General features: G+C 62.4%; 1 protein-coding gene across 1 annotated transcript; it reads right to left on the reverse strand.

The window, feature by feature from the left end:
- Nucleotides 1–622: 622 nt before the first annotated feature.
- Nucleotides 623–8159, reverse strand: COL8A2 (collagen type VIII alpha 2 chain). Its single transcript, XM_086626165.1, has 2 exons — nt 7994–8159; nt 623–2544 (listed from the first exon to the last, which is right to left on the reverse strand). The coding sequence occupies exons 1-2, from the start codon at nt 8157–8159 to the stop codon at nt 623–625; spliced, it is 2088 nt and encodes a 695-aa protein (XP_086482291.1).
- Nucleotides 8160–12927: the final 4768 nt, after the last annotated feature.

The following is a 12927-nucleotide window of genomic DNA, read 5'->3' on the forward strand; positions in this document are numbered from 1 at the left end:
GAATCAGAGAGACTGTCTCAAAGCACAGTCTGAAAAAATCAGCACCAGTGAGACCGAAACTTGGGAGTCTGATGGTTTGGGAAGGAAATTTCTCAATCCATCATGGGTCTCTGCTGCTGTACAGGTTTGTGTTAAGTGCCTAGGACCCCTGTGCTGGTTACCAAACACACCATCCGCTACAACAGCCGTTTATTTAACTGGTACTCAAACGGGAAACGAGGGCACTTGACTACAGACCAGAAAGGTCTCGTCTTCCAGACGACTCTCTGGATCACGGAGCAGTTTACTGCAGAGCCAGATCCTTGCCATCCCAAGCGCCTTCCTGTGTTTGATGTACAGTCACTAGGGTAAAACTTATGCCAAATATGCTTTGCTGAGGAAGTCGCTCCTCTCCCTCCCTTCTCCCTCCCCCAAAAAGAGATGGATAGACGTCTCCTTTCCGATTACCCTCGACTCGTGGATCAAACAGCGTGAAGCAAGGTCCCGTGACAACGGCTTGCGCGTTCTTCCCAGTGATTTTTCTTTTCTGTATTAATTTTAAAAAACCTTTTATCTCAAAAAACAAAAAAAAAAAGATAGTTTATGGCTAAAGTGGGTGAAAAGGAAACGTTCCCAACAGCCGTTATGTGGGGCAAAGCAGGAACCCGGAGAAGGAGGAGTGGATGTATTCCGTGGAGTACAGCCCGTTGGCCTGGTCCGAGGGCATTTGTACCCAGACTTGGTCGTTCTCCTTGAGTTCGAGCACGGCGCTGCCCGAGGCCTGGTCCAGGTAGCCCTTCTTGTACTCGTCGTAGGTGTAGGTGGCGGGTACGTTGTTCTTGTAAAGCGCCACCCAGACGTTGGTCCCTTTCACGTGCACGTGGTAGGCAAAGTAGTAGATGCCGGACACGGGGCAGGTGAATATCCCGGTGACGGGGTTGTAGCCGTTGTGCCCGTTATACAAAGTCCGGTCGAACTTGACCGGCATGCCCGAGGCCGGGAAGGGGGAGGTGAGGATGGCGGTGAAGGCTGGTGCGATGCGGGCGGAGAGCTCCCCTCGGCCGTACTGCGGCTTGCCCGGCTTGCCGTTGCCCAGCACGGCGCCCTCCACGCCACCGTCCGGCAGGTGCAGCCCCGCCACACCAGTCTCGTCGAACACCCCGGGTGCTCCTGGTGGCCCCGGTGGCCCTGGTGGCCCCGGTGGCCCGTTAAGCCCCGGCGTTCCTGGCATTCCCGGGGGGCCGATGGGTCCGGCCATGCCAGGCTCGCCGGTCTTCCCCTCGCCAGGCACGCCGGGGAGCCCAGGCTCCCCTTTCAGCCCCGGTAAGCCCTGGGGCCCCATGGGCCCTGTGGGTCCCTGCAAGCCGGGGATGCCAGAGGGGCCCCGCAGCCCGGGCTGCCCCGGGATCCCGCCGTCCCCCTTCGGCCCGGGGCCGCCCGTCGATCCTGGCACCCCTGGCAGGCCGATGAACCCCGGCTCTCCTTTGGGGCCGGTCGGGCCGGGGGGTCCCTGCGACCCAGGCAAGCCCCTTTCTCCCGGCACCCCCGGCTTCCCCGCGAAGCCGCTGGGGCCCTGGTCGCCGCGCATCCCTGGCATCCCCGGGGGCCCGCTCGGCCCCACGTCGCCCTTGGCACCGGGCAGCCCATGCTTGCCCGGCAGACCCATGGACCCCGGCACACCCGGTGGCCCGATGATGCCGGCGGGGCCCGGCTCCCCTGGCTCCCCATCAGCTCCGGGCTCCCCCTTGTCGCCGATGGCCCCTGGCGCCCCAGGCTGCCCGCGGTCCCCTTTCAGGCCAGGCAATCCCGGCTTCCCGTAGCCCGTGGGGCCTGGCAAGCCAGGGAGACCACGGATCCCGGGCTCCCCCTTTGGCCCCGTGGGGCCCTGTATCCCTGGCACCCCCGCGGCGCCCGGGACACCGATGCCGTCGATGCCAGGGGGACCCCGGGGCCCCGCAGGACCCGGCTCCCCGCCAACGCCGGGCGCACCCGGAGGGCCCGTGTCGCCCTTCTCCCCTGGCGCACCCGGCAGCCCGTCCCGGCCGGGTTTGCCAACGCCAACGGGCCCTGGGGGCCCTGCGGGGCCGGGAGGGCCCCCGTTCCCCCGTGGTCCCGGTAGCCCCGGCTTCCCCACCCCATTCTCACCCTTCATCCCTCGCTCTCCGCGGGGACCCGGCTCTCCCTTCGGGCCAGGCTCGCCCCGGAACCCGGGCAGCCCGGGGCCGCCCTGGGCACCCGGCTTCCCGCTGACCGAGATTCCAGCTGGCCCCGGCAGCCCCGGGGGGCCGGGCAGTCCTCTTGGCCCCTGCTCCCCTCGCATGCCGGGCTCTCCCTTGGCTCCGGGCATCCCTTTCATGCCCGCCTTCCCAGGGAGCCCTGGGATGCCGGGTTTCCCGATGCCCGAGAAGCCGGGGGGCCCAGCGGGCCCGGGCTGGCCGTGCATTCCCGGCTTCCCTGTGCCCGGCTTTCCTGGGTAGCCGGGGGGCCCGGGTGGTCCACGCGGGCCAGGCTTCCCCGGCGGTCCTGGCTCGCCTTTGAGGTCCATCGGCAGCAGCGGCGGCATGTCTGTGGAGAGAGGAGACACGGAGCTGCAGTGGGGCCGGCGGTGGACGGAGGAACGTGCCCGGTGCGGGACACCCGGGGGCGTTCAAGCCAGGGGCTGCAGCGCTGCCCGTGTCTGTGTTTTCGAGAGTGCCCTTCTCTAGAAATGGTTTTGTTTAAACGCGGCCACAGCAGCTTCCTGGGCCACCACATCGGCAGGCGAGACCTTGGCCGGAGCCGCGGGGACTAATCCAAGCCTTACTCCATCCATCCCTCCGCAGAGGGTGTCAACAGGACCAGCGACTGCCGTCAGCTCTGGCAGCGTTGGCTGCTGATCACCCACTGTGGAGGGTTTTTTTTAGGAGCTGGATTCAAACCTCCCGCTGCCCCACTTCCCAGCAGCCTCAAAAGCACCGTGGGACTCAGTCGCCCCTACCGGGGCTCACGGAGCGAGTCAGGGCTGAGGGTAATCCCTCCACCCCATCCCTCGAGTCCGAGGGAGACCTTTAATCCTTTTGGATTTAAAAGAAAACTCTTGGACATGTACTCGGGAGACCGAAGAGGTGGTTTGTGTGTGGGTTAAGACATGCCCGCGGTGCCCGCTGGCACGGTTCCCGTGTCCAGCAGGGCAGAGCAAAACTCCCCAAAAAGAAAAAAAGCGCTGAGGATGGAGAAAAAGCCAATAGCTGCGAGGGAAACGCAACCGCGGCTACGTCCCAGTGAGTCAGCCCAGCTGGGAACAGGCCGTAACCACTTGACATTTAGAGAATTTCCAGAGGTCTTTTGCAAACGGATGTAAGAAAGAAGCTTAATGGGCTGGGAGCCCGCAGAGCGAGCGGAGCCAGATTCCCTGCCCGCTGCCGCGCGGCGCTCAAAGCGCAGACCTGAGCATAAATAACAGCTCGAGGCCAGCCCAGGCAGGGTGCTGCGTCCCGTGTGACCCCAGGAATGGGTGAGAAACAGTAAATCTGACAAACTCTTTTTCGGGAAGCTGGAAATGAAGGAGATACTTGGCAGTCACGTGTACGTGGGACTATGATGAGGAACGCGAAGGGCAGAGGGAAGAGCCTTGGCATCTTGGGCAAATTTTAAGCAAATCTGCCCAAGGTAGATCATTCCAGTTGGGAACAGATCTGTACAGGCAAGTTGCTGGGATGGGAGTGGATCTCATCTGGGATGGGAGCAGAAGATGAGGCTGTGAGGAGGCGGCGGGGGGGCCCCCAAGGTCTGCCAGCCCGGCCCCCAGCCCGGGCATTCCGCGAGCTGAGCCTCGGGAGCACGGACAGCCGTGGCACCAGGATCCACCGACACAGAGATTTTTCTCAGTCAACGGGAAAAGATTAGGGGGGATTTGAGACACGTGAAAAGAGTAACTGCGGCAGCAGCGGGCACCGTTCCCGGAGCATCCGAGGTGGCGTTACCTTCCCTAAGCACAGCAATTAGCTCCGGCCGTTTCCAAGCCTGGTACCTGCTTGTTTTTCTTTTGGTAATGGAAACATTTTCAGAGCTTATCTACATATCGAGTCCTGGCCCACATCCCAGGCTGTAAGAGGTCACTTGGCTGTCTCGATTAAGGAAATACTTGTCTGTCATGACATTGCCACTGGATTTCTGCAAACCTCCTGCTCCTCATCCCAGAAAACAGTGTGGGAAAGAAGGCAAGGGAGATGCAAAGTGTTTTGCACTAAAGCAGATTTCTGGGGTTTGAATTCTGGAAAAAAATATTCTCCAGAAAATTAGTTCAACGTGTTTTCTCCTCTCCCTTGCTTTTTTTTTTTCTCTTCTTGCAATGGTTTGAAAAGAATTAGTTTTCTAGGTCATTTTGCATGGAATCAGAACAAGGATCTACAGCTGAGCCCACAGAGGAAGGAAAAAGCGCACTCACACTCTCACACAAGGCAGCGAAGAGAAACGCCAGGCGAGAGCTGCCAACTCGCAGGCGGCCAAAAAAGCAGACGGGAAAACCAAACCAGGGACGTTAGCGGAGAGAAACTGGGACATTGCAGCCCCAGTGGTATCCGATTTCAAAGACCATGTCCTGCCACGGGCGCATGTCTCGGAGCTCTGCGTTTCACAGCAGCAGCATGGGGTTATGTGTTCCCCCCGGAGCATGAACAAAGCTGCCGTGGATGCTGATGCAAAGAGCCAGCTGGGGCAGTTGGAAGGGGCAGGGGCAGAGGGGGGCACAGCCCCTGCAACCTCTTGCCTGGGCACCACAGAACTTTGCACCTCCAGAGGAGCATGGACACGTCCAGGCGGATCTTGCAGCCCCTCTGGAGCTGCGCGCATCCCCGGTACGGACCCCCGCACGCCTCGGGGAGGGAGCCGGCAGTGCGGACCGGCCAGCAGAGGAATATTCCAGCAAGATGGGAAGTGGTTCCCAGCCAAGAGCAGTCAGCAGCGGGTCTGGCCCGCGCGGCCGGATGACACTGCAGGAAGGAGAGGTTGGCTGCTGCATGGCAGAGCCTGGCCCAGCTCCTTCCAGCACTGCTGCCAAGCCCTGTCTCGTGAGAGCGAGTTTCACAGGCTCATAAGGACACTGCGTGGGACCCGTGTTACAGCATCTCTCATCCCGTGTTCCATGGCAGCGGGTGCCCTGAGCCGTGCGGGGAGGCTCAGCGCGGGCTCCAGCCCCAGCCCTGACAGATGGGAGCTGCCGTGCAAGGGGACGGGAGCAGAGCACAGAAAGGAGCATGGAAGTGGCAAAGTTTTGCTGTGAGCAGGAGCTGAGGGAGCTGGAGGCCCCTTGGCCACGTGCAGCAGCCCCACAGCCATCAAAGGACGGACTCTCTTTAAAAGCAGCCGGGCTCGTGGGCCACCTGCTCCAGGGACACTGGGCAGCCCCCAGGCATCGCCTGTCCCTTACTGGTGCCAGAGCTGGGGTGCCACTGGCTTGGCTCCCCGTGTGCATGGGGAAACGCTGTGCCACGGCCAGCACCCACTGATGGTTTTACCAGGCTGCAAGCTGCATGGACGTGGTTTTAACCAAGCCGAAACAAAAAACAACTGTGCAAATATCCGCTTCGATGCTTTTAGCATTTAGCAGTGTCTCCTGCCCTCTGTGCTCCTGGGGAGTCTAGTTTTGGGTCAGAAAAGGTGTCTGGCACCCTGAGGAAACCAGTCCTGGCTCTCACTAGATGGCACCCGCAGGCTGGCAAGAGCCGGGCTCCCCAGGCAGGGGTCTGAGCCCCGGGGCCAGGCTGGAGCAGCGAGGGGGGGCCCCACACAGCTCCCCACTGACTCGGGGTAACCCGCAGGGGCACGGCACGGCCTGCGCCATCGCGGCGAGTCAGCTGAGCTCCCTGAGCAGGGCAGAAGGCCAGCGGGGATTTTCCTTGCCAAATTAGAGGTTAAGCAGAGATGGGAGTTCGGTGGGATCCAGGAGGCACCGGCTTCCCCAGCCACCTCCGTGCAGCCCTGCATCTGGTGGCTCAGGCTGCATCTGCCCCCTGCCCGCATCCCCCTGCCCATCTTCTCTTTCCCAGCAGTTTTAGGAGAGTAATGTCCAGGGGTCTCCCATGCTCTGCCCTGCCTCAGTGTCCCCTCTCAGCCATGCCCAGTCTAACCTGGCGAAGCTCCCACCCAAACCGCACCTTGCAGAGAGCCTGGCACGCTCCTCTCTCTGCCCCAGGAGCCGGCAGCACTGCTCAGAGGCAGCACAAGCGCTCGGATGCATAGGAAGAAGGGGAAAAAAGAAGGAAAAGCAGCACGGAGATATTTGAATCCAGTCCCACCAGCAGCTGAAACGTTCCTGCACTGCGCTGGAAGGTTTCGTCCCTGGCTGGGGTTCAGGGAGCAGCTTTACAACAGCTGGGAAGGGGGCGGAGGGGGGGCTCGTAGCATGTGTCGGCTCCAGGTTTTGCTGTGTGTTTTGTGACATGTGCTGAGCCGAACTCCTGATAAGCCATTCAGCCCAGCGGTAAATCAGCCACCGCAGCCGAGCCTTCTCCAGTTTCTCTTCCCAGAGCCAAGACTTCGGCTCCCCGGAGGGTCCAGGTCCGTGTGAACCCCCAGCAAGGGCACTGGCAGCTCTTCCCGAGGGCCAAGCACCAACCTGGTGGGTCCAGGCACCCCGGCACTGCCCTGTCCCGCTGCTGGCAGTGGCCGGCTCTGGGAAGGTGTTGGGGACCGTCTCTGGTGGGAAGGAAAGGGCTCAGACCCTCCCCTCCATCCCCGCCTTGAGCTGAAGATCCCGTGCTGCTGCCGCCCTGGGTGCAGCGAGCACTGCGTGCCCCTCAGGTGCTGGGGGCTCACTTGGCACGGGGACACCCCGATGAGCCAAAAGTGCCGGAGCAGCTCAGGCAGCTCACTGCCCCTGTCCCTGCGCCGTTCCCCAGGGGGTGTGAAATTAAGAGACACTAATAACCCCCCCGGTGCGGGACACTGATGGACCTTCCTGTGCCTTCCAGCCTCCAGCACCTGCAGCCAGGGCTGGGCATGAGAGGAGCCCTGGGGGATGGCAGCAAGGGCAGGGGACGGGGTGCAGGTAGGGGATGGGGAGCAGGCAGGGGGTGCAGGCAGGGGATGGGGTGCAGGCAGGGGGTGCAGGCAGGGGATGGGTGCAGGCAGGGAATGGATGCAGGCAGGGGGTGCAGGCAGGGGATGGGTGCAGGCAGGGGATGGGGTGCAGGCAGGGGGTGCAGGCAGGGGATGGGTGCAGGCAGGGGGTGCAGGCAGGGGATGGGTGCAGGCAGGGCAGCTGGGGACAGGCAGTTACGACAGGCTGGGGCTGGGCTGGACATGGCGCAGGAGGCCCGGCTGCACGGAGCGATGACCTTGGCACCTCTGCCCCTCCACACGGCACGTGTCGCTCGGTGGGGAGTGATTTAACACGTGTGGAGCGTCTGGCCGCTGCTCTCCGAGGGAGGAAACGTCTCTCTCCTGCTCTCCCCGCGCTGGGCTGGGTCTCGGCTCTGGCCTTGGCCCTCTTTTCCAGCTGGTGCAAAAGGCAGACAGGGAAAACGGAATAGGTGGAGGAGTGGAAAAAGCCTTGCAGGGACGGCTCGGGTTTAACTGCGGCAAGAGGGAGCGATGGCAAGTGCCGGGGCTCCCGGGGCTGAGCTTCAAAGCTACCGGCAAACGTGCAGGAAGGAAGGAGGAGGAGGAGAAGGAAAGCAAAGGGGGGCTCGTGCATCCCCTTCATGCACCAGCTCCCAGACTGAGCACCCAAAGGTGCCCACCCAGCCCAAGCAAAGGGCTCTACTTCTCTGCTGAGCCTCCCTCTGTGCCTGTCCCTGTCCTGCAATGGGTTAAGGAGACCGAAATGCCCCTCTGTGCTTGGCCAAAGACACATTAGACAGCAGCACCCTCGGCCATGCCAGGCTGCTCCCAGGGCTGCTCTGACCCCGAGGGTACGGGGAGGACGAGTGCCCGATGGCTGCGGGATGCGATGCCCCCTCCCGCCATGCCAGCAGCTCTCCCGGGCAGCTGCAGCCCTGTGTCCTCCCGCCTCCTCGCAGAGCGCGGCCCTTACCCAGGTACTGCCCTTTGCCTTCGCGGAAGGGGGGTCCCAGGGGTCCCTTCACCATGGGCTGCATGTACTTCACTTGGGCGTAGCCTGCCGCGCCGCCTCCCGCCGCCGCGCGAAGGCTGACCACCATCACCACCACCGCCAGCAGCACCGCAGCGTCCGGCAGCATCCTGCTCCCCACGGCTCCTGCGGACAAAGCGAGAGTGAGAGCGGGCACCCACGGCCCCCGGCTGCACCCTTCAGCCCCGGGAAGGATCCTGGCAGAGCGGGACTCCCCCAGATTTGCCTTTTCCTAGAGGACAGTTGCCCTGAACGCGTTACCCTTCCCAACACACGCTGGCTGGGAGATGCACAACAAATACACCATTTATGAGCAATAACTCACCGCGGGCACCCAGCAGAGCCTGTCAGAGGCTGCCCAGTGCCTGTCTGTCTGGGGTTATACCCATGTCAGGCTTCTCTTGTATATTTTAACATATATAAGAGGGGGAAAAAAACGTCACGATGAAAACCACAGGCTGCTGAGCCGAGCGTTGCTGTGGCATCTCTCAAGCGAGCGGGGTCTCCTCTAACACGCGCCACGTGTGCTCTGGCCGTGGCTCCGGCGGGCAGCGCGGGCTGCCAGCGCTGATCCCTGCCTGCCCCGGGAGCAGCTGGGTGGGTGCTGCGTCTCCCAGTGGGCGCTGGCCCAAAACCACGGTGTTGGAGCCCAACGCTTGCTGTGTTTGTGGCTCAACCGTGGCACTTGGTGGGCAGCGACGGGCGCTCGCGCGGAGGGCACAGGATGGGAGCCCTTGTCCGGGAAAGCCCAGGGGAGGGCTGCGGCGCTTGGGAGCAGCAGCCTCTGCCTGAAGTGCCTGTTTATTTAAAATAAATGCCCTCTATAAATGCACCTTTCCTCCAGCAACTTTTTCTGTGCCAGCTCCACGCGCGGAGCTGCAAACAGATTGATTTGCAAAGAACGTTTATTTTCGGAAGCTTAAATAACACGTGATGCCAAAGAGCTTTGCTAGTTTTCCTCCTTCTCGCAATAATTGACCCGTGGTGGTTATTAATGAGAATTAAGCTCTCTGCCTCTCCCGCCGGGGAGCAGGGGCAGGGCTGCTGTGCGCCGGGATTTCATCGGAATTTCCTGAATCGCTTTTGCTGAAGCAGCAGTGAGAAAAAAAAAAAAAAGCTGCGGCCTGGAGAAAAGAACCACCCCAAAAAGCTCCCAAATTAAAACAAAACTAAAGCAAATTAAAGGAGGGGGGAGCCCTGACGTGGGATCGTTCCTGGTGCTACAAGTGCTTGGCAGGTTGTCGGGGTCTCCAGGGACGAGGTGGCCTTGGCCGCTGCTCTCCTGCCCCATCAGTGCCCACGGAGCCGGGCTCCTCGTGCTCCCGCGACGTGCTCGGGGCTGGGGGGGACGGGGACGGCTCTGCCGCTGGTGGCACGACGGAGCCCGGACCCTGTGAGGGTGCAGGTGGCCACGGCGGATGCTGGGAGAGGAGCTCTGCTCTGCCCGTCCTGCCGGAGCCGGTGGTACCGGTGCTGTGCCGTTCCCACGGTGGGGCTCCCGCCGTGCCGTGGCGGGGGACACGTGTGGCAGCCACCGTCAGCCGCGGCGGCGGCGCGGGGAGGGCCAGTGTCGGCGTTACTGTTTTTCTGTCTTTGGGGTCGAGAAGAGGAACGCTTGTTTTTATGAAGCATTATTTTACAAGGATTTGTTTAAGGGAAAAAGAATCCCATTTTAAGGGATTGCAGCTGTAAAAATACAGTTTCTGCTAAATAAAAGAGGAGAACAAACCCCTGAATCAGCTATTTATTTGTTTTCCTTACCTGGTATGACCCCTGGGCCTCCGTCCCTAACTCCCTCCCTTCCCAGCTCCGTTCTCCCACCTGGGCTCTGTTCTCCCCTGCTCCTCCCCTCCACTGGCGTGTTTTCACGGGATGCTGCTCGTTGCTCCCGCGAGCCCGCGCTGCGGCAGCAGCACCCTGGGGTGGCTCAGCCCCTCGCTGCTGGGCACTGCGGAGCATTTGCAAATGTCCCTCTGTCCTTCTGCGAGACCTCAGCCCTTGGAGAGCCACGGGACTGGGGGGAAACCGTGGCCAGGGGGAAGGGAGAGGAAGGACAAGGTGATCCGGCTGCTTTGGCTCCGGCCAGACGTGGAATCCAGTCCCCCTGCTCCACGGCGAGGTGGCCAACTGTAACCCAGTGTCTCCAGGCACGGGCTGAGCTCCAGCATGTTCTCCCTTGGTCCGGATGGGGCATTCCACCTGCCCCTGCTCTCCCAAGTGGCTGCGGGGGCGATGGGGGCAGTGTGACCTGAGCCCCCCAGGCACGTGGCTCTGTCCCCCAAGGAAAAGGGGTCTGCGGTGCTTTGCCATCCCCCGCGGCAGTGCCCGGCGCTGGGGCAGGAGGCCTCACGTTACCCGGGCTCTCCAGGCGGTGATTTAATAAGAATAAAATGGAAACATCTGGAGTCTTGTATGATGGATAAAGTGTGCACAACGTGTCTGTGAAGAGGCTCTTTCATGCCTGAAACCTCCTGCGTTATGAAATGATAATTAATCACAACGCGGAGCCGTGCAACGTCCTCGGCAGGTTGCAAACGTCGCCTGGTTCATGCCACTGCGCCCGTGACGGCTACGGCTGGGTGTCACCTGCCCGTCGTCCCGCGGGGCTGGAAGCTGCTCCAGTATGACCAGCCAAAATCCCACCAGGAGTCACTTTTTTCCCACCTGGAGCAGGGGAGATGCTTTGGGGGCTCCCAAGCGTGGCCCTTCCTGGCCCCGGTGCTGCGGGATGGGGCTCACCCCACTCTGCCACCCGGGCATCGCAACTGGCCGACACACCGTCCTTTGGAGGCAGCTCCAGCTGCTGGCACAGCCTGGCACTTCGACCGCAACCGCTCCTTGCAGAAAAGCCAAGCTCGGCAGAGAGCTCTCATGGGGGGAGCTCGAGGGGTCCGGCGACGCGGTGCTGCTCCGCTGGGATGCCGGAGCAGGGCTGGGGCTCGGCAGCACCGCGCTGTTCGGCTCCGGAGGGAGCGGGGGCCCGACCCGGCTGCAGCCGGTGCGGCGGCGCAGCACGGAGACCCCTGGCACGGCTTCAGAGCCGGCCGCCGCCGCGCTCGCTGTGCGAGTGTCTGCTCCCCTGGCAGCCGGGGAGCAGACGTGTTAAACACCCCTGGCACGCCATGAAAGCTCCGGGAAAAGGAAAAAAATCTCACACTTAGAGCCTGAGAAAGGAGACAAGAAATGTCACCTTGTTCTCGCAGGAGCGCAGGGGCTCGAGCAGCCGGAGCCCGAACCGCCCCCATCCTTCCAGAAACAGTCCCTGGCTTGTGCTGGTCGGCCTGGCGCGCTCCCGGCACGCAGCTCCCGGCCATTCCCAGCGGAAAGCAGCTGCTGCCGCCCCGTCCCCCTCTTCCCACGGGATCCATGTCAACAGTCCCGGGCACGGCGCTGCCGCACACCGGGCACCTCTGCTGCCAGCAGCGCAGCCGCGCGCTTCCCCCGCGCACACAGCCGGCGCTTGCTCGCTGAGCCGCCGCTGATTTACGGCCCCTGTTATTTAAATATTAATTATGGGCCTGGCAGGCGGGCACCGCGCCTGCTCCCTTCAAGGCTAATTATTTTTTAAGTCAATATATGGGATCCACGGGGGATCGGCGATTGCGGTTGAAGGTCAGGAAAACGGAGAACTTGTTTAAACGCGGCAGTAAAAGCGCGATCGGTGCGGGGCACGGCGTGCCGCTCGCTGGCCCTCGCCCCGGCTCCGTCCCCACGTCAAACCCGGGGCCACGCGGCCCCCACGGAGGTTCCCTGGGACACGGGATGAGCCAGGATGGGGCTTTTGATGTGCTTCAACCACACGCCCAGGCTCACTGGTGCGGCCCCATCGCCATCCCCATCGCCATGCCACGGGCTGCTGGCGAGCGGCAGTGAGCACCCCGCGCGCTCGCCCGGCACGGGTGGGCACTGCGAAGAGAAAGCACCCAGAAAGCAGCTGGCGCGTGTGGGTGGGCTGGAGCGGCGCGGGCTTGGCCACCGCCGTGTCCCGTCGAGCCGCTCCATCCTCCGGTCATTGACAATGAAAAATAAAGCAGGGAGCGTTTCCAAGCCCAGCACGGGGCTGGACCGGCTCCAGCGGGAGGTGGATGATTCGGTTTGCGCTACGCGTGCTTTAAAAATAATAATAAAAGGAGTCGAAAACGAAAAGCGAGCTATGGAGACGCAGAGCGAGCACGTTGTTTCCGCAGGGCAGGCTGCGACAGCCAAAGGCATCAGGCGGCGGCTCGCCCAGCAGCGCCGGAGCGCGCGGCGAGAGTCTTGGCACGAGCCGGTCCTTAAACGCACGACACCTGATCCGATCCCAGAGCCGCTGTACGCGCCGCACGGACCCGGAGCCTCGCCCGCCCCTCGGCACAGGGAACAAGAAAACATTTTCCTTGACGAAAGAAAAACACCCCACCCCATCTGCAGGCAGCCGCCTCCCGCCACCCCTGCAGTGCCCGCGCCTGGCCCCACGCAGAGCGGGCTGAGTATGGCACGGCACGGTGTGGCATGGCACGGTGTGGCATGGCACGGCACGGCACAGTGTGGCATGGCATGGCATGGCGTGGCATGGCGTGGCATGGCATGGCATGGCATGGCGTGGCATGGCATGGCACCGCATGGCACAGTGTGGCATGGCGTGGCATGGCATGGCACAGCATGGCATGGTGCATCGTTCCGTGGCACAGCCCCGCAGTGCCTTCAGCCATGGGTGGTGGCTGCATCCATCTGTGTTGCTCTGGCCCATGCAGGGGTTGTGGCCAAATTAATTGCGAGGCTGGGGGCTCCGCGCTAATTAACTCCCGCTGCGTTAGCACCCACTGCAGAGGCGGGTGGGGAGGGCTGACGGGGAGTCCACGGGCCGAGCCGCTCTTGGTAGCCACGGGCCAGCCAGC

Source organism: Tauraco erythrolophus, chromosome 24 (genome assembly GCF_009769465.1).
Source record: "Tauraco erythrolophus isolate bTauEry1 chromosome 24, bTauEry1.pri, whole genome shotgun sequence".
In the NCBI taxonomy this organism is placed as follows: Eukaryota; Metazoa; Chordata; class Aves; order Musophagiformes; family Musophagidae; genus Tauraco; species Tauraco erythrolophus.